General features: G+C 39.6%; 1 protein-coding gene across 3 annotated transcripts in view; it reads right to left on the reverse strand.

The window, feature by feature from the left end:
- The window catches only part of LOC103179842 (plasma membrane calcium-transporting ATPase 1), a 48142-nt gene that overhangs the window by 10504 nt on the left and 18026 nt on the right, over positions 1 to 19612 (reverse strand). For all 3 annotated transcript variants that reach the window (XM_042334930.1, XM_042334929.1, XM_007895312.2), the window contains exons 3-12: positions 11030 to 11227; positions 9646 to 9897; positions 7405 to 7530; positions 6793 to 6903; positions 5336 to 5371; positions 4059 to 4214; positions 2930 to 3144; positions 2068 to 2310; positions 1016 to 1257; positions 112 to 349 (exon numbers count right to left, since the gene is read on the reverse strand). In XM_042334930.1, the coding sequence (XP_042190864.1) occupies positions 112 to 349; positions 1016 to 1257; positions 2068 to 2310; positions 2930 to 3144; positions 4059 to 4214; positions 5336 to 5371; positions 6793 to 6903; positions 7405 to 7530; positions 9646 to 9897; positions 11030 to 11227 (1817 nt within the window). The remainder of the gene's footprint in view (positions 1 to 111; positions 350 to 1015; positions 1258 to 2067; positions 2311 to 2929; positions 3145 to 4058; positions 4215 to 5335; positions 5372 to 6792; positions 6904 to 7404; positions 7531 to 9645; positions 9898 to 11029; positions 11228 to 19612) is intronic.

Below are 19612 nucleotides of genomic sequence, written 5' to 3' on the forward strand. Positions count from 1 at the left end.
GGAAATTTGTAAAAGGTAGGAGCAATTCTCAAACTTGTATTCAAATACTATTTTAGCAAATGCAAGAATTATTAATACATCACAAGCTGCAGACTAGTACCAGTCACTTACTTCTGGTCTCACTGGATCCTCAATACCAACAACTGAAAGACAGGTAAGGCCAGCAAGTATCTCATTTTCATTATTCCAGTCTGGTTGCTCAGATTGGGCAGGAAAATGCTTGTATGCTAAACAGATTGTGCGTAATCCTTCAGAAGCCATTGGTTCTATTACATTTCTTAACATATCATCACGGTCATTTGCCTTGAAGATCTTTGCTTCACCATTTGCTTTCAGAATTTTGGAACACCTAATGAAAGAATAGATAACTTTTTTAAAAAAAAATCAGAGATGCCAAGTTACTCCACAGACAATAGAATAAAGCCACAAATCACCCTATAGAATATAGCAGGATAGTTTGTATATTAGATGGTACAACAGGTTGTTGAAGCATAGAGCTATGAGGCACTTCTGTGACAGCATCTCACAGTTAGCTGTGAATGCTCTAGATAAAATTAGTTATCAACTTCACAGCTCTTACGGGACATTACCTTGTAAACCTATGAATAGTCACTACACATCACAGTAAATTCCTGTGAGACACTTTGAGATGTCCTACCGACATGATAAGCGCTCTGAAATGCAAGGCATTTCATTAATGTTTTGCTGAAGTCTTCAATGTCCATGTCACAGTGAACCCACATTTCAATGGGACGGTTGCAGCCAATTAAAAAAACTGCAGGTGCCTGAAACCTGATGCAGAAAGCCAGCACCTTAATTTTCCAACGACAACTTGTCATATCCTATTTAGTGCCATCAATTGATAGGGGCAATGCAGTTGCTATCAGTAGCACTGCCCAGTTGCTCTTGACTACAGTCTATTTATTAAAACTTATCCTTTTATCTCAAACATTCAAGGCTTGCAAACATTAGTGCCATACACAAAAGATATCCTATAAAAACTAATCATACTTACTTCTTAAGCAAAATTTCAGAGGCACCCTTGCTGTACATTTGAAAACTACCATCATCATTTTTCAGAACTGTACTCATAGATTTTCGAGTAGAGTTGAAGGTGTAGACTTTGAAAAGCTTCTCTTCTGGAATTTCATTACGAATTGTCTGGTAATCTCTCTTCATTTGTAATACCATTCCCAACAAGGCACATTCTGTCTTATTACCAACATGACGTGGCAGGCCACCTTCCTTCTCAGGAGGCTGCAAGGTTACATCAATATTGAATTAATGCACAGAATTTTTTTTGATGTTAATTGAAGTACATGCTTAAAAGCCAACACTACATTTCACAACAATGACTGGCAAATTCCTAAGGTAACGCATTAGACAAACAGCTCTTCTTTTACATATCACATTTTATCAGTCATCTGTTTACATAAGCATAGCATGTTTAATTAAAAACTATGGGCAATCAGTCAGATATTTCTCGCGTCACAGCCTACTTGAATTCAAATTTGTACAGGTGGAGAATCTACTTGTCATTGGAATGTGAATATTAAAGATGCTCTAATTAGGTTGAAACACAGGATAGTTTGGTTAAATAATCGGTTTCTATGCTGTAATGTTCTATGCAGATGGGAAAAGGAAAACAGCGGCATTAAAATGATTTTGCTAAACATTTTGCAAGTTACCCATTATGGACTTTTCTGGGTAGCACGGTCAATAGCAGAATTAATTTTATCTCAACACTCATGCTTGTTAAACCTAAACTAGTTTTTGCGGCAATATTCATACAAGATTTAGTAGTGATCCAGCCATGAAGAATTTAGTTTGCAAAATTGGTCTGGGATCTTTAACTCACTCAAAGATGGATTGGCCAAGGCAAAAACTCGATAGCAAGGTGGAAACATTCTATTTTCTAGAACTGTTATTCAAATAACATGGTGATCCAGAAGAGGAAAAAATAAATCCTTTACAAATTACTGGTTCACAAATAGAAATTTCCCAAAAAGCTACTGAATACGATTCTACATTTGTTATGGCAGTATTTAAAAATGAAAGTTCACATACCATTATTTTGGTAGTGTAAGCACAATTTACAGATATTGCTGTAATAAGTAGGTCTATAGAACGTTCAGGGAAACTGTCTGCAACGGGAATTTGCTTGTAGTGCTCGTCACAAAAGAATGCTTGAACCACAGCCATTCTGTTCAGCGTTAGGGTACCAGTTTTATCTGAACATATAGCTGTTGCGTTACCCATCGTTTCACAGGCATCCAGATGTCTGACTAAGTTGTTATCTTTCATCATTTTCTGTATTTAGAAAAAATGTTCAAATTAGAAATTGTGCATGAATCCAGACATTTGACAAATCACTTCCACGTTTGGATAATTTTACAGGTGTAATTTAAAACACTTGAAATCCGTTAACTAAAGCACAATCACCACCTTGAGAAAACAGTGTAATTAATTTGCAGCTATTGAAATGTATGGAATACAAAGGGAATTTTGATTAGTGCATTTAAGTTCCAGTGCAAATTCCAATTACAAATCCAAATCTCCCACAAGCCAATGCTGGTTCAAATAGATCTCGAAAGATTAACCAATAGTGTATCCTTTTTTTAAAAATAGTCAATTTATACAACCAATAATCCCCAGGAAAGAGCTTCTCAGGGTTGGGTGGCAAAGTGGTCAACTGGGCTGACCATCACCATGCTCCAAAGAGTCTCCAAACTGAGCTCCACACATATATGGTTTCATTCATCTGTTATGAAGTGAGCGCTCTCTCCCTGTATGGAAACAATCTGCTTAATCCTAATTCCAGAGAATTCAGGTGCAGGAGAATCAGAACCAATGAGAGTTGTAATAAAATCAAAGTAGAAGTCAACTATGTTCCCAAATGTAGAAGACTAAACGTGCAGTTCTGGCTTACCTTCACAGAATAAGCCAAAGAAATTGTAACAGCAAGTGGAAGACCTTCCGGCACTGCCACCACCAGGACAGTGACACCAATAATGAAGAATTTAACTATGAACTGGATGTAAATTGGTGTACATTCAGCCAGCCAGGGAAGTTTCTTAATCCAAAATGTATCGACCACAAAGAACATTACAAGAATGACAACTGTAATGGCAGACATCAACAAGCCTATGAAAAAAAAGAAAAAATGAAATTAAACATTAAATGGTAAAATTTAATCAAAAAAGAACTTTCTTGCTTCTTCAGTTAAGAATTTAGCTTCCTGGAATTTAAGGGGAATGACATTTCCAAGTACAGTACGCAGGACGAATTATTAAAAAAGACAATGTTAAAATTATTGGCCAGGTGCAACTCAAAATAGTTTTCAGATCTGTAGGCTACTTAAAATATTTTTCTAACATCACAAACTTATTTTAATAGAAATATTCAATCAAGAAAAATTTGGTTGGACGACCAAAAGGTTGGCATCCATTGGTCTAAAACAAGCGTGGATTTAGTTTACAATTTCTCATAGGACTTCATAAGTTTTATGAACTTTATGTCCCCGCACTCTGGAACTCTATCCTGAAATACCCCCGTCTAAAGACCTTCCCCTTCGACCGTGCCTTTGGCCTCCCTCCTACACCCTCCAGCCCTCCTGACCCCAACTCCGGTTCCAACCTCTTAATTGTCTAGCGCCCTGGGATGTCATTCCGATGTGAAGGCTGCTATACAAGTATAATTTGTTGTTAATATGTCAATTGAAGAGGTTAGGAAAGCTCCATTTGCTGGTTTAACATTATTCAGCTTTGAAAGAAGGTAAAATGTGCAGTTGACCATTATAGAAATCTAGAGGATGATTTTGAACTTTCTTTCAATGGAGACTTAGTCCAGTGTCATATCTCCAAAATTTGCTGCAACGAATATGAACTGACAGAGAACGAAGATAAAGCCAGATGTTCCATAAATGGGGAATTTCAGACTTAATTCTACACAACACCAAATTGGCTAGATTACCCAAAGAAAATGTCATACATTTAAATTTATTCAGCAGCATATAATGCACAAAAGGAACAAAGAAAGTATGTGATCCCATTTCGTACCTGCTTTTCCAATCTGTACTGCTAATTTGGTCAGCTTTCCTTGAAGTACAGATTTCTCTTTCTTTGCTAAGTGTTTCTTCTTAATTTTCTCCTCATCAATCCCTTCTTCACTTTTCAGAGGCTGCATCTCCATTGCTGCTCCATCCTGCGCTTTAGCTGACAAACAAGTTTTTAAACTTTACAAAAAGTAAAGCACTGATTAAAATTGCTAATGACGCTGCAAGAATGAGTATTACTATACAAACGATCTTTAGTGGAAAGCACCATTTAGATCAGACTTTTCTATGGCACTGTCAGGATTCTTATCAAAAGGCAGATAACATCTCAACATTCCAATCACACCAATCTAAAATAATAATCTAAATGCCGGAATATTAGAAATAATTATTCCACCTCTGTTGAATTAATGCCCAGAAAGTTAGCATTTTCAGAAGGAGAGAACATTGTACATTTTGTAACGGCAATATTGACAAAAATTCAATTTAACAGTGGACAAAGTGAGCAATTACAGCATAGCCCATTATGCCTATGCTGGGTCTACTAAAGCCACTTCCGATTCTAGTTCCTTCCCCATCCATGTTATATAGTTCCTCTATATTGATTAATGTTTTAAATGCTAGTCTTAATTCCTATAATCACTTTTGGAAAATTATTCCATATTTTAACCCACTGCATGAAAAACATTAAAGCATTCAGCTAATGATCCTTCTCTACAATTCTATATCATTTTAGTGATGAACAAGATGAGCAGAAGTTGACCATCAGTCCTGAAGCTGAAATTCACATATTTTGTAAACTGAGACTTCATCTGCAGTGCACTACAACAGCTTATGCCATGACAGCTAAATATATCGAGGTGTAAACTGAAAGCACATTCCAGCGCTGTTAGGAAGCTTGTCACCATGAGGAAGGGCTTCTTACAGATCTTGAAATAGAAAAAGGGAATCCTTAATCGTAAGTCACTAACGATGACATTTGGTCCTACACTTTATGGTAATTGCGAAGGGAAGGAAGGGGGAGGCAGGAATAGTTAGCTGGTGGAATGGTTTATACATTTTGTAAGAAGGACGTATACAAGATTAACTTCTCTGGAAGTGCCAAGTACACAAATTATTTGGATGCTGAAAATGTAAAGTTTCAGCTAAGGCTCCAGTGCCTTGCTTGAATCACACGACGACATGTTTGAGTTTTTAATAATTTAGACAAATCATTTCTAGAATGTTCAAATTCTGGAGGCAAAGAACTTCATTCCGGAACTGCTGTTATCGAATGCTTACCTTTGTTTCGATTTTCTGCAGTTACATCTTTTGTACCTAAACAAAAGGGTAAAAGACCAAACATTACATCATTATATAAGAACAATTGTTGAAGAAACTGAACTTTAATGTTGAAACAGGAAATTCCAACTTACTATTTAAAGCTGCAAATGACACATTAACAGACAACATAGACCTCAAATAGTGTGAATGAAATTAAACCCTCAATATTTTCAACTGTAAATAATGTGACAAAGCTGAATGATTAACCTTATACTGTACTGAAACATTGTACACATCAAGTTTCTGGAGATGGGTGTTGTTCAAACTGCAACTTGATCTGTTACAATACAGAGATAAGGAAATATAATATTTGATATACTGTAGTGCCTTATCACATCGTTGAGATGTCTCAAAGCACTTCAGAATATGTCAGAGTGGAATGACTATTTTGTCAGTGACAATTCACGAAGACAAACTCCAGCTTCCTCCGGAGAAATCGGCAACAAATTGTAAATTCAGTGGAACAATTTGGCGCTCCTGCCACAAGAGGGGGCATTTGGGCAAAAAATGCTGAAAACTCAGCGAGTGGGTAATGCTTTCATGCCCAACAACAAAATGACATTTGTATAGCATCTTTCATGTCGGGAGCACGTCCCAAGGCGCTGAAATGCCCACAATTTAGAGCAAGAAAAAAAAAGTAAAAATTTGTGATTGTAGCCTTCAAGGCAAAACAAAAGTACCATCGTAACGCCGTAGAGCAAGATTGATCCAAAGGCATCACTGTATTCTGGAGACAGTGCAGAACACAGCAATAAACTGAAACCCTTCATTAGTAACTGGACAGCGTGAGATTCTTCAGCTTTGAAAAGTTACCAAATGACTGTAGACTTGTATAGATTCTATAGAGGTAAGAGCACATCTACAGCTACAGACAGGAAGCCCTAAATATGGCATACTCACAGCTGAACATAAGGGTTGATCAGATTCGCTCTTTTGTAGGCACTTCCTCAGCCCTGTAGCTTGCTCAACTGCATTCAAGAATTAGTGAGGACTTTCCCTGCCCCCTTTACCCCCCCCCCGAATTAGAATTGGTCTTTGGATTTTTTTTTGCCTGTTTTATTCACAGCTTCTGGAAGTGGATCCAGTGGTTGACAACATGCATTAGGTGGACTGGGAACAAAGGCTTAATGGTTACCTGGGACCTTTCCCCATACATGCATCTAAACCAAGCATACTTTAAGATGCACTGAAAACAGCACTGGGTATGGGTTCAGTTAAAATGAATGACAAGCAAAATGAGCGGCTTCTAACAAAGTCATAGGTAACCTGTATCAACATAAAGTGCTGCCCATAAAACAGGTTTGCCTACAAATATTCTACACATCATAGTAACAGCCTGTGAAGCACTTCGAGAGAATTGCTGTGATAAAATTATTATATCAAATGCAAGCATTAAACTTTTTAAATATACTTACTGAGGGATTCATCTTCCCCAACTCCCAATAAGGATAAGATTATTCCACTTTGAGAGTTTATACCAACAGCTGTGACGACAATTCTTCCAGAACCTTCCATTACATGGGTACCTGAAAAAGAATTATTCTGCTTGAGGAAATTTAATACTGTACAATAAACAAGAGCATCTTCTGGTCAACTTGCTTAATCTTGGGAACAATCTTGGAAAGAAAATGAAATGTTTTGAAATTTTAAGCCAAGCACAAATGCAAGATTGACAGTCTAGAGGTTATTTGATACAGACTGATGAAAAAACATTAACTACTTAATTAGGAAAATAACAAAAGCAATAATGCTAAGTTTGCTCAAATCATTGGCTAGGCTACAACTGGAGTACTGCATCCAGGTTTGAGCAACTCAATTTAGGAAAGATGTTAAAGATCTTAGAAATTTACAAGAATGATTCTGGGATGAAGTTAAATAATTTTTTTTAATCCTTGTGGATGGATGAAAACATTTGGAAAATGAACCTGAATGTAGAATTTACATTGGAAGGAAGGTTAAAATAGATTCATGTCAAAACATTTGTTTATTCAATAGCTATTGTAAAATACCAATTTGACATTGTTTACCTGCCAACAATAGTGGATCTGTACGTAAATTCTTCTTCACATGATCTGACTCCCCAGTTAGTGAACTTTCATCAATTCTTAAGTCATTTCCTTGAATAAGTACACCATCAGTAGGTAAGAGGTCACCTAAACAGAAATCATTTAATTATAATTCAACATAATATTCAGAATTATTATACTTTATATAACAAACTTCAGAGAACCTCATACAATCAGAATTTTGCAAACATTCTACAGAAAAAAAACTCACTGGGCCATTAGTCCTTTTAGAAAATTTTAGGGCTTAGCTGCTCAGAATAAGCATTCTTGGAACTAATAGGAAAACACTACTGAAAAAACAATTCAAGTTACATGCTAAACAACAACAAAATTATTTACAGAGCGCCTTTCAACGTTGGGAGGATGTCCCAAAACATGGACAGGCAGGGGTTGGGACCAGAGCACGGGGGAAGTGGTGGGTTAGGGGTGAGGGAAGGTAGAGAGGTGGGAGAGCGACCGAAGGCACGATCGAAAAGAAGGGTCTTGAGACCGGCCTTGAAAGAAGCAAGGGAGGAAATGAGGCGAAGGGACTCTGGGGTGGAGTTCCAGAGTGTGGGGGCAGAGAGGCTGAAAGCCGAGCCACTGATGGTAGGGCAGGTCGGGCGGGAGACATGGAACAGACCAGAACCCGCTGTATGGAGGGAGTGGGCAGGTTGGTAGGGAGTCAGCAGGTCAGAGAGGTAGGCAAAGGCAAATGGGTGGGTGAGGGTTTCGGCAGCCTGAGGGGGTGAGGCAGTGGCGGAGTGTGGCAATGTTGCGGAGGTGGTGGTAGGCAGTGCCGATCATGGCACGGATGTAGGGGAGAAAGGACAGTTCAGGGTCAAACAAGACGCCCATGTTCCTGACTGGCTTAGTGAGGTTGAGTGTGCAGCCATGGAGGCTGATGTTGCCAGTACCTGAGGTGCAGAGGCACTGGCACGAGCCAATCAGGAGGGCATCGGTCTTGCTGACATTGAGTTGAGAAAGTTGTCCCTTGTCCAGGACTTGATGTCGGACAGGCAGTCAGTCGGTCAGGACACCAGCAGTCCTGGAGCTCAGGGTGGAGGCAGAGAGATAGAGTTGGGTGTTATCTGCATACATGTGGAAATTTATCCCATGTCTGCGGATGATGTCACCAAGGGAGAGCATGTTGAGGGTGAAGAGGAGGGGACTATGAGGAACACCGCACAAGACGGTGCAGGGGCTGGAGGAGAAGCTGTTTGCTGTGACAAAGTGGAGGTGGTGTGAAAAGTAAGACCTGAACCAGTCAAGGACAGAACCTTGAAGGTTGAAGTGGGAGGAGAGGCAGTGGAGGATTAAATGGTGCACAGTGTCAAAGACGGCAGAGAGGTCGAGGAGGACGAGGGAGCCCTGGTCGCACATAGTCACCCTTGTGACCTTGACCAGAGCAGTTTCCCACAGTGCCACAGCAAAAACACCTAATTAGAAAAGTTCATAGAGGGAGTGGGAAGAGAGGAAAGAGCGGAGCTGGGAGGCAACGGCTCTCTCTCGAGGACCTTGGACATGGAAAGGGAGGTTTGAGATGGGCCGGTAGCTGGATAGATGTGATGGGTCAAGGAAAGGTTTCAAGGTGCAGGTAATAGTGGCTGTTTTGAGGGGGGTAGGAACAGTGCCAGATGACAGGGAGAGGTTGATGATGTCGGCGAGTAGTGGGCAAGGAGGTGGAGCTGGGATTTAAGGAGGGGTATAGAGCAACAAACATGTATAGAGGAACAAGAAATGAATACTACACCACAAATTCCTACTCGGCCTCTTCAAATGCTAGCTGTGCGATGAACAATGAAGTGTCTGCAAGCTGCTAAACCAGTGACAACCAGAACAATAGGACCAAATGTCAAACCGTTTGTTCCTTTGGATTTGAAACAAAACTGAAGATGGTTGTTTGGAACCAATGCTTTACCATAGATATAAATGGTAAATTGTCAAGTTTTAATATACAATCTAACTGGTACATCTTATGTTATTGGCCAGAAATCCAACAGCCCATGGACTGAGTAATTGGCTTTACCTTGAGTCAGTCACTGGGAATCTTCCCAACACTTAAAGAACTACAATAGTCATTGGACATGAATGCACCTGCTTTGGGGAATTCATATGTATATTTTGGGTTGTATTTAAGTTCTTCATTCAATTTGATACATTTTCAATTTTATTTGCAATTATAGAACAGCCCTTGGGGGCCACAAAAAAACCCAAAATTACCATATTTAATTTGTGCAATGTCACCAACCACCAAATCCGCAACAGGAATCTGGATAATCTGACCCGCTCTTATCACGATGAATTTTTGCTCTTGTTCAATTCGTGTTTGTAGACCTCTGAATTGCTTTTCTTTACTCCAGTCATTGAATGCTGTAACTAATACTACACAAACAACTGAAACAAGGATAGCAACTCCTTCAATCCAGCCAGTGTCTCCTTGATGTTCTTCCCCAGATTCGTGTACACCACACACTGCACAAAGAGCAAAAAAGGAATTCAGCACAGAAATTTCAGATTAGTTTTCCAGCAAGTTAATTTAAAGACACAGAATATTAACTATCATGAGAGGGTAAACAAAGGAACCTATTCAGATTTAATTAAAAAATATATTTTTGTGGGTAATATTTTAACCCATTGGTCCCGAGTTCCAATAAATACGATGGTTCACAGAAATGCTTTGCCACAAATATAAATGGTACATTGTCATATAGTGTTTTTAAAAAGTTAACTAGTTATAACTATGTTCTGTAAAGCACTTAAGACATCCACCTGGCATGAAAGGAGCTTGATAAGTGTAAAATTGTCGATATAACCTATGTTTAGTTAATACCTGCTTTTGATTTGAAAGCTAGATTTTGAACTCAGTTTTTTTAAAGTTGCTCCCAGCTTCAAATTGGGTGGTGGAAGATGCTAAATGATTTTAAATGTTCAAAAGGTTTAAGAAAGAGGATTTTTGTGGCTTACATTTTATTAAGTATTGAAGCTTTATTTCTAACTATTTAGAAGCAGTGTATCAACTGAAACTAAATATGTATTTGGCAATGCAGTTTAAATCTAAAAATTACTAAAAGCATTGAATATGAACGCGCCAGAAGCTAGTAGTTAGTAAAGTGTACCTGCAGAGCAGAGGTAAGGAGGATCGAGAGAATGGAACAAAAAAACTTGATGCTGATCCATTTGGGAGCCAGTCAACCCTGTGAGCACGAGCAATGGGCTTGCACGTAGGCTATGTGACTTGGAATGAGCAGTCAGGGAGGCTAAATACAGTCGGAACAAGAATTAAGATGACTAATAGAATGGCTCAGTTTTGACGAAAGTGGCCTAACTTGTTAGAAAGCTGCCACTAATCAGGGTCAAAGACTGTGATCTCGAAGTCAAATATGTGACTGAGCTTCACAGATAGCAACATGGGAGTGGATGGGGAGGAACTGCCAGGTAATTACTTGATAGTTCAAGTATTTCCATTATTGCCATTTGTAAACCATATGACAGACCCTCAACATTTATGTAGCTACATTTCGGTAATAGTTTGTAGTTGTACAGCAGCTGAAAATCAGACAAGGAATTCCCTGGGCTTGCCAACCGTTCAATTTGAAATACTTACATTCCCCACCTCCTCCTGGAGGTCGATAGAAAGAAAGGCCTAAAGATATTACAGCTGCAACTTCTAAAATAATTAAGGTTACATCTTGTAGCGCTTCCCAGACTAACTGAAGAAAAGTTTTTGGTTTTTTGGGAGGTATTACATTTGCTCCAAAAAGTTCTTTCCTTCTCTCAATATCTGCTGGGTTTCCAGATAAACCTGCAGAGAGAAAAATAAATTTTAGTTCAGTTTGTTTTTCAAAATTGAAACAAGCAGAGGTCATGAGTTAGCAAATCTGTTCCCAGTCAGTACATTTGTGCTTAACATAACTAAAAACAAAATCCATTTTCTAGATACATTTGCTCATTACTAGATTTGTTAACACTAAAAATACTAAGTCATTGAACCCTATAACATTAGGCTACAACATGATTTCTTCATCAACCAAAGTAAGTTTGCAGAATCAACTATTCCACACAAGAACGTTTAAAAATGAAAAGCAAAGAGGGGAAGAGAACAGATTGAGTTAATTTAAAAAAATCCCAACATGTTTGGAAAGCAGCAGCCAACTAACATGGGACTGAAACCTTAGAAATTATCTTTAACAAATACAGTGGAAGCCGGCTAAGCCGGACACATCAAGGACAGTCATTTTGTCCGATTTGAGGTGTCGGAGATTAATTGATGTACCATTCCCACCCAGCAGAGGAGCGACGCCAATGCCGTACAATAGGTAATAATGTTGTTTCACTTGTAGCAATGTTAACTAACTAGTTAGTTAAAACACTCTTGCAAATTTCAGTGATTGACAGTGCAACTCCAGACACTTGTGAATGGCTGGAGTCGGCTGTCAATCACAATTTGACCCCTCACATCCACATCTAGGCAAAACGTGTGGCTGAATGCAGTCGCTCAACACCACTGAGAGCCCGACTGAATACATTCAACAGCGACCAGCTCGATATTTTGTCCGGAGTAACCGGATTTTCGTCCAAATTAGCAGACATATTTAAAACAGGTAAGAGTACAAATGAATTGGGGCCGAGGGTTTTGTTCTGTTTCCCCACAATTCAATGCGCCTTGACCTGTCTCCACTTGCGGACTTACTGGCAAAAATTCGAATTGCATTCAATTGCGTGAAATGAAGTTCTTCTGTGCATGTGTCGACAGATCAAGACTACGTTTCCTGCGATTCAATATAGATAGTAAGTACGGGAGGATAGGGGAGAGGTGTTACGACAGAATGTCGGTCAGATATCAAGTCCTGGATGACAGCCAATTTTCTTCATTTGAACGACAACAAGACCAAGGCTCTCCTGATTGGCTCCTGTCAGTGCCTCCACACCTCAGGATGCACACTCCACCTAACTAAGCCAGTTCGAACCTTAGTGTCTTGTTTGACCCTCAACTATCCTTTCTACCCCACATCCGTGCCATGACCTTCTCTGCCTTCCGGCACCTCTGCAGCATCGCCCGGCTTTGCCCGTCTCACACCGCAGATCACCAAAACCCTCATACACGCATAACATCCAGCTTGACTATGCAAACTCCCTGCTTGTTGGCCTCCCCAACTCCTCCATAGGCTGCGGATCATCCAGAACTCTGCAGTCCGTGTCCTCTCCCGCACCAAGCTCCGTGACCCTATCACCCCCATCCTCCCCCAACTCCATTGGCTTCCCATCACACAGAGAAAACAATTCAAGATCCTGGTTCTCACCTTCAAAGCCCTCCATGGCCTTGCTCCCCCTACCTCTGCGACCTCCTAACCCCCTACCAACCTGCCTGCTCCCTCCACTCAGCCGGCTCCAGCCTGCTTCATGTCCCCCACCCCACGATTGGCAGGCGGGCCTTCAGCCACTCTGCCCACACCCTCTAGAACTCCATCCAGCAGTCCCTCCACCTCGCCCCCATCCCTTGCCTCCTTCAAAACCCATCTCAAAACCCTCCACTTTGGCAGTGCCTCTTTCCCCACTGCCCTCCACCCTCCTCAATCACAACCCCCAGCTCGGGTGCTAAACAAGGACTGTCCAGCACCACGGGACATTCTCCAGACATGAAAAATGCTATACAAATGTAATGTTGTTGTTAAAGATCCTAAAGCACTATTTGAAAAGGTGTCCTGGCCAAAAGTGCCTCAGATAAAATCGGTCAGCACTTTATGGCTGGGCTGTATGTGTGAAATTGAACGTTTGCAAATTGACTGTTGCGTTCACTTACAAATTATTCACTGTACTTTACACTTCCCTGTGAAGAGCTTTGAGACTTCACGCTGACATGAAAGCTACATTAAATGCAAGGATTATTAATTCATAGAGCAAATTGAATATCAAGAAATTAGGTTTTGAATACTCCTGCATTTTCTTTAATAATCTTTCAATTGCCCAAGCACATTACATTTTGTTTTTTGTATCCTCTTATCTAGATTATAATTGTAAAATGTGTTCACTGACGTTTGAAGTATGCATCTAGAATATAATTTTCTGTTGCAGGCACTCTTCCAGCCACAAGGCATCTATATAGCAAAACTATTCATGTTACAAAGTTGGGTAAGTCTTATGTGAAGGCTGAAAATCTTTAAGAATCAAGCAGATTATATCAAGGTAGCAGACCTGATATTCGTTGCCTAGAAAGAGGCACAGCAAAGTGTAGGACTGAAAACCTATCAGTGTAGCATTTCACGTATATGTAAACTGCTCTAGTTCACTGCTTTAAAGCTAGCTTTAACAGTGGCCTAACAATGTGAATGGAATGAGATACCAATTGCCACCACACTATTTATTGTGTATTACTTTGAGTTCTGGGTAGGTGCGTTAAGTACATACGCTTCCAAATTCATTATTTGTTCAGTGTCAGCTAAATATTCTGTCCCATAGCAAACAAGTTTCCTTAATTAATACTAAAAATTGTAGTTTACATATACATTTACGCTACATTTATCTTAACTATGAATTTGAGAATCAGTTGGTGACCCAGCTCTCAAACACCCAAAGCTGCAAAAATGTATAATTTACATTAATTGTGAAGAATGGGAATTCAAGGCATTAAAACGGTACGAAAGGCATCTAAGGTATAAGCATCTACGGTACAATTAGTTCAAATCACCCGAAAGTAAAATAGACAGTGCTGAAATCACATTGCTGCTCGAGAACATATATTTTCATGTTGAAATGTCTCAAACAATTTCACCATCAAGTGTAGCAATTTGTTTTAGTAAGCAAATAGTGGTCATTTTACATTTAGCAAGATCCCACCAGCAGCCATGAGATGAACTGGACTTAAGGATTGTTGGAATCGGTCAGACACCAAAAGAATTTCCTGCTCTTTTCAAATGCCTTTAAATTTCAGAGATCTAACATTCAAACAGATAATTGGTTTAATATCTCTAATAGCAACTCTGGCATTGCAGAGCTCCTCCAGTACTGAACTGATGCATTCACCAAGAGTGAGCCCAAGTTTTAACATGGTGCTTGAACCCACAACCTTCTGACTTGGAGGCAAGCCGGCTATCAATCAAACCAAAGTGATCACTTATCTCCAGAACTCCTTAGAAGCCAGAAGACGTTTTCTGCACAGAGAAAAGTCAATTGGCTTATCAAGCCGATGACAGAAACCTTTTTTAAAAAAATGAATCAACACATACAAAATGGATAGTAATGAGATTATCTCCTCAGGCAAAATGCTACGCCATTTAGTTTGCAACAAAGCTTCTAAATGCAAGATTACTAACTGAGGCAATAGAACTAATGCGACCACATATTACCACATATATGGAGTTTATTTAGACATTTGTCCACATTAAACTGCTCTGTTGCAGGGCTACAGATCTACTGAGAATTTCTAGCCTCTTTACTTCAGGCTCATTAAATTTGAATTTATACTCTTCCAGTTTTGCACTAAAATCCAAATACAGTAACAGTTTGCATCTACTACACTCTACCCCTCACCATTTTAAAGATCAGATCAGTGTTCACTCTCCACCACCTTTCTCAAGCTCACCAGCCATGCAAAGCTTTTCAATCTAGATGTTATCCTCCTTCAGTCCAAAGCAAGCAATAAAGGTCATGTTGCTGCTGTCTCCACTCATACCAGCCAATAGTTTGATAAAATTGGCCATGCCTGCAGCATGCTTATGTAGATACGTGGTGTGATTTCCTGCTTGTTCTGTGTACAATCTTCCCTAAAGATTTGTAAGAAGTTACGTTTTCCAAATCTGCCATTGCTCTGAAATCAGTTAAAGTATAAATGGGGATTGGGCAGCATCTTCGGGTATTTTTAAATGTGGCATTAGACTAAAATGTCAGGAGTCTGATCACTCAAGGTAATGGATAATAATACAAAGAATCTTTGCATTTTATATAGCGCTTTTTGTGTCTTCTAGACGTCTCAAACTGCTTCACAGAATATACTGTAAAGTGAATTGACTGTATATTTCTGGGCGAAACGCGGCAACCAATTGTGCACAGCAGTGTCCCACAACAGTCATGGATTGAGTGACCAAATTATTATTATCCCTCCCTCAAGAAAAAGGGATAAGCTGTAAGGATGGCTGCCATCGGGCTTGGAAGCTAAAGTACTCTTGCTTTGGTATACGAACAAAGACACTGCATGACTACCCACTTTAACAAAGATTCTCTAGTGATTGAATTGAACAAAAACCTGCCAACTAAAGCGTCTTGTATAAACAATGTAGTTTAGAACGTGTTAAACTCAGGTAACTACAATACTGGAATTAAGTTTGTGACAGTCAAGTGGCAATAAAAGCTCTAACCATAAAGCAGAGAGCAGAATGGTTTCACACACTCAGCTTGTATCTATATTTTTGCTGCACATCAGTGATCCAAGCTGGGAAAACAAATGTCCCACTTACCAATAGTGTCATAGTTTGGCATAATACAAAAATTGAGGCAATCACATTGTGCATTAGCATTCACTGAAAAAAAGGCTGCAAATAAATTATACTCCAAATAAGGGTTGAGATCCAAAGCTTATTATAAATCTTATTTCAATGTCCAAATCACTAAATTAACAACAATATTTCATTTATAGAGGGCTTTTCACGTCGGGAGGACGTACCAAGGCGCTGAACAGTTGGGTCAGGACCCGAGCAGGGGGGAAATGGTCAGGGTGAGGGGAGGGAGAGAGGAGGGGGTAGAGAGTCGAGAGGGGAGCTGAAGGCATGGTCGAAGAGAAAGGTCTTGAGAGGAAAGGGAGGAAGCAAGGCGAAGGCACTGGGGGATGGAGTTCCAGAGCCTCGGGGCTGAGAGCCTGAAGGCCCGGCCACCGATGGTCGGGCGGTTGGGGCGGGGGATGTGGAGCAGACCGGAGCCAGAGGAACGGAGGGTACGGGCAGGTAAGTAGGGGGATAGTAGGTCGGAAGGTAGGAGGGAGCGAGGCCGTGAATGGCCTTGTAGGTGAGGATGAGGATCTTGAATTCGATCCTCTGGGGGATGGGGAGCCAGTGGAGGCGAGCGAGGGTGGGAGTGATGTGGTCGCGAAGCCTGGTGCGGGACAGTACACGAGCTGCAGAGTTCTGAATGACCTGCAGCTTGTGGAGGGAGGTGGCGGGAAGGCCGACGAGGAGAGAGTTCCCATAGTCCAGCCTTGAGTTGATAAAGGCGTGGACCAGTGCTTCAGCAGCGTGAGGGGTGAGGTAGGGCCGATATTCCGGAGGTGATGGAAGGCGGTGCCAGTTGTGGCGCGAATATGAGGAAGAAAGGACAGCTCAGGGTCGAACAGAACACCGAGGTTCCTGACGGCTTTGAGAGGTGGAGAGTGCAGCCTTGGATGCTGATGCTGTCAGCGGCTAAATTAAATAACTAAACCAAATCCAAACAAGCACAGCCTTTATGAAAGCAGCCACAAACTGATGGGAACATGGAAATGTGATTAAGACGGTCCAAGATGAAAGCTGCTTAAGTTTACCTTCAAAAGTACAACTATGAATTGCATTTTACTGCTGAGGAACAGTTCATCCGAGACTATTATTTGAGTTCAAGTATACTAACTAGACTGTCTGAAAACAGTCCTGGCTCACTTCACATTCTAGAGATAATGGTCTGTAAGTTTGCCAAACTATTTTAGAATACTATAGTGCCAAGAAAGTGGCATTGGTAGACTGGAGGTATTCATAATGTCTAAATCTTTTTGTGGCTCAAAAATGTTTTTAAAGGAAAAATGATTCTAATCTGCAAGGCAACTTTCATACCTCTAAATGGGGAATTCAGTTTCAGGATTAAACCTCTGTCTATAGCATCAGCGGCAGTCTCGAGGAGAACTTAGTTTTATACTGCTGCATGATGCTGAGATGTTCCAAAACCACTTCAAATTACTGTCAAGCGTTGTCTGTTTTAGTAAGCAACCGCAAATAAGAAAAATAATTTGTAAACCATACAATTGGCAATGTGATGTTCCTCATTAAATAATCTTCAGTTTACAAACATGGATGTCCTACAACTGCAGTATTCTTTAAATGAAATGCAAGGAAGTGATTTAAAGCACATTAGGAAATTATAATAATAATAATAATCCTTGCATTTGATATAGCGCTTTTCACGTCGGGAGGACGTCCCAAAGCGCTTCACAGAACGCACTGTAAAGTGAATTGACTGTATATTTGTGGGCGAACGCGGCAGCCAATTGCGCACAGCAATGTCCCACAAACAGTCGTAGATTGAAAATGACCAAATTTATTATTGTTTTGGTTTTGGAGGATTATTATTAGGCTCTGTGTGGAGTAAGGAAACTTGCCCAAGGTTTCGCCCTCTGCCTGGAATTGAACTCAGGTCTCCCGCTTGCAAAGCGAGTGCTCTAACCACTGAGCTACAGGATTCTCCAAATCTTCAAAGTCCAAATCAACTACTCTATGTAAGAATACAACTTCCATATTACATTTGAAAAATCTCCTTAGAAGCCCACATATGTTTATGATCTAAGAGTTCAACATCAATACTACCAAGTGATGGAATAGGAGTATACCAAACACTATGAAAAGGTTTTATAATGCACCTCAATGGCATTGGATGTTTGTTAATTGCTTCAATTTAACCATATTCTCATTTGCACAGCGACATCCAAGTTAGAGAACCTGTAAAGTTGCCAAAACTAAAAATACTGCTTGTCTGAACATGTTGATTTGTATAGTCTTGACCTCAAATGAACGTTTAGGCTCTTTATGCACACCAATTCAAGCAAATGGTAACACCTAAATGCATTCAAGTATGCTTAATATACTAGTTTTAAATTAAAATATCAATATTTATCCATTTCAACTGCTTCAAGACAACAAGTTTATGGCTTCATTACAAAGCTCATTATTCACCTATGTCCATATTGAAGCAATGATATCAAGTTAATGTGGGCACTAGAAAGGTTTGCCAATAGACTAGTGTTAGAAGTACTACTCAAGCATTTAAGATTCTCATTTACATATAAATATCATTTTAAGTATAACATTATTGAATAAAATACAGTACTGTAGTGAGTAGTTAATCCGAATCCTGTAAACATATCTAAGGCAACAACTGTGTAGTAGAGCCAGCCCAATTAAAGGTAGACTGGCAGTGTGACTTTGGCAGACACAAAAAGGCTACTCTCAAATGTTGACCGTCCAGCCAGGAATTCCAATTTAACTGCTTGAACCTGTTCAACTTTGTCCCTGGAGCATAGATTATGTAATGGTAACCAGTCACTGGTATTTTCAATAGTCCAGATACATCGAGTGCAAATCATGACTGGCATAAAGAAAACAAACTAGTAGATTTTACAGTACTGCAATTAACATAATATTTGTTTTTCATAGCTTAACATACAGTCAAAACGTCTCAAAGAACCTTTACTGTGACGTTCAGCGACTATCTATAGGTGAACATTTAGGATCATCAAGGAACGACAACTCCACCTTACTAAATTCTAGCAAAGAAAACGTTCCAGGTATTTGCAAACAAGTACGCAGTTAGTTTCTCATACAAATTATAATTCATAGATTGCGTTAACATAAATATTTCAGTGAATTAGAGATTTGTCCTATCTCAGTAAATAAAACAGGATCAAATTTATAATAGCAATTTAATCTTCTATGGACTGAGCTTTGCTTTTCAGATAAAATGTATGCGACAGGATTGCTTCCTTTATTAATGCGTTAGTTACTATTACATCTTAAAAAGGCAATATCCAATTTGGCTCCTGGTAGTGCAAATAGATGATCTAAAAGTAGGGGAATATTTGGGAAACCAGAATTGTAAGATTAGGTTTAATAGATAAGGACAGGCAAATTTCAACAAAATACCAGAGTTAAAAACTCAGAAAATAGACCTGCATGTGAGGAAATTTGAATAATATGATAAAGGTATACATTAACACATCACTATAGGAAGTAAATGGAGTTCAAAGGCAAAGGGTCCCATGGATGAAGAAATCAGATTGAAGGGAATTTTAAAAAAGCGTTTGATGATTAAAAAGCAAAAAATAAGTATAATCTGCATTCGATAGGGTAAACGTGTTGTCAAGTTCACTGGTCAAATTTCAACACAAGATCTTGCCAATATCAGCAATCCACTACATCAAATTTACTTCAATTTTTTTGCAAGGAAACAGACACCATTGGTA

The sequence above is a fragment of the Callorhinchus milii genome, unplaced genomic scaffold, assembly GCF_018977255.1.
Source record: "Callorhinchus milii isolate IMCB2004 unplaced genomic scaffold, IMCB_Cmil_1.0 Scaffold5, whole genome shotgun sequence".
NCBI lineage: Eukaryota > Metazoa > Chordata > Chondrichthyes > Chimaeriformes > Callorhinchidae > Callorhinchus > Callorhinchus milii.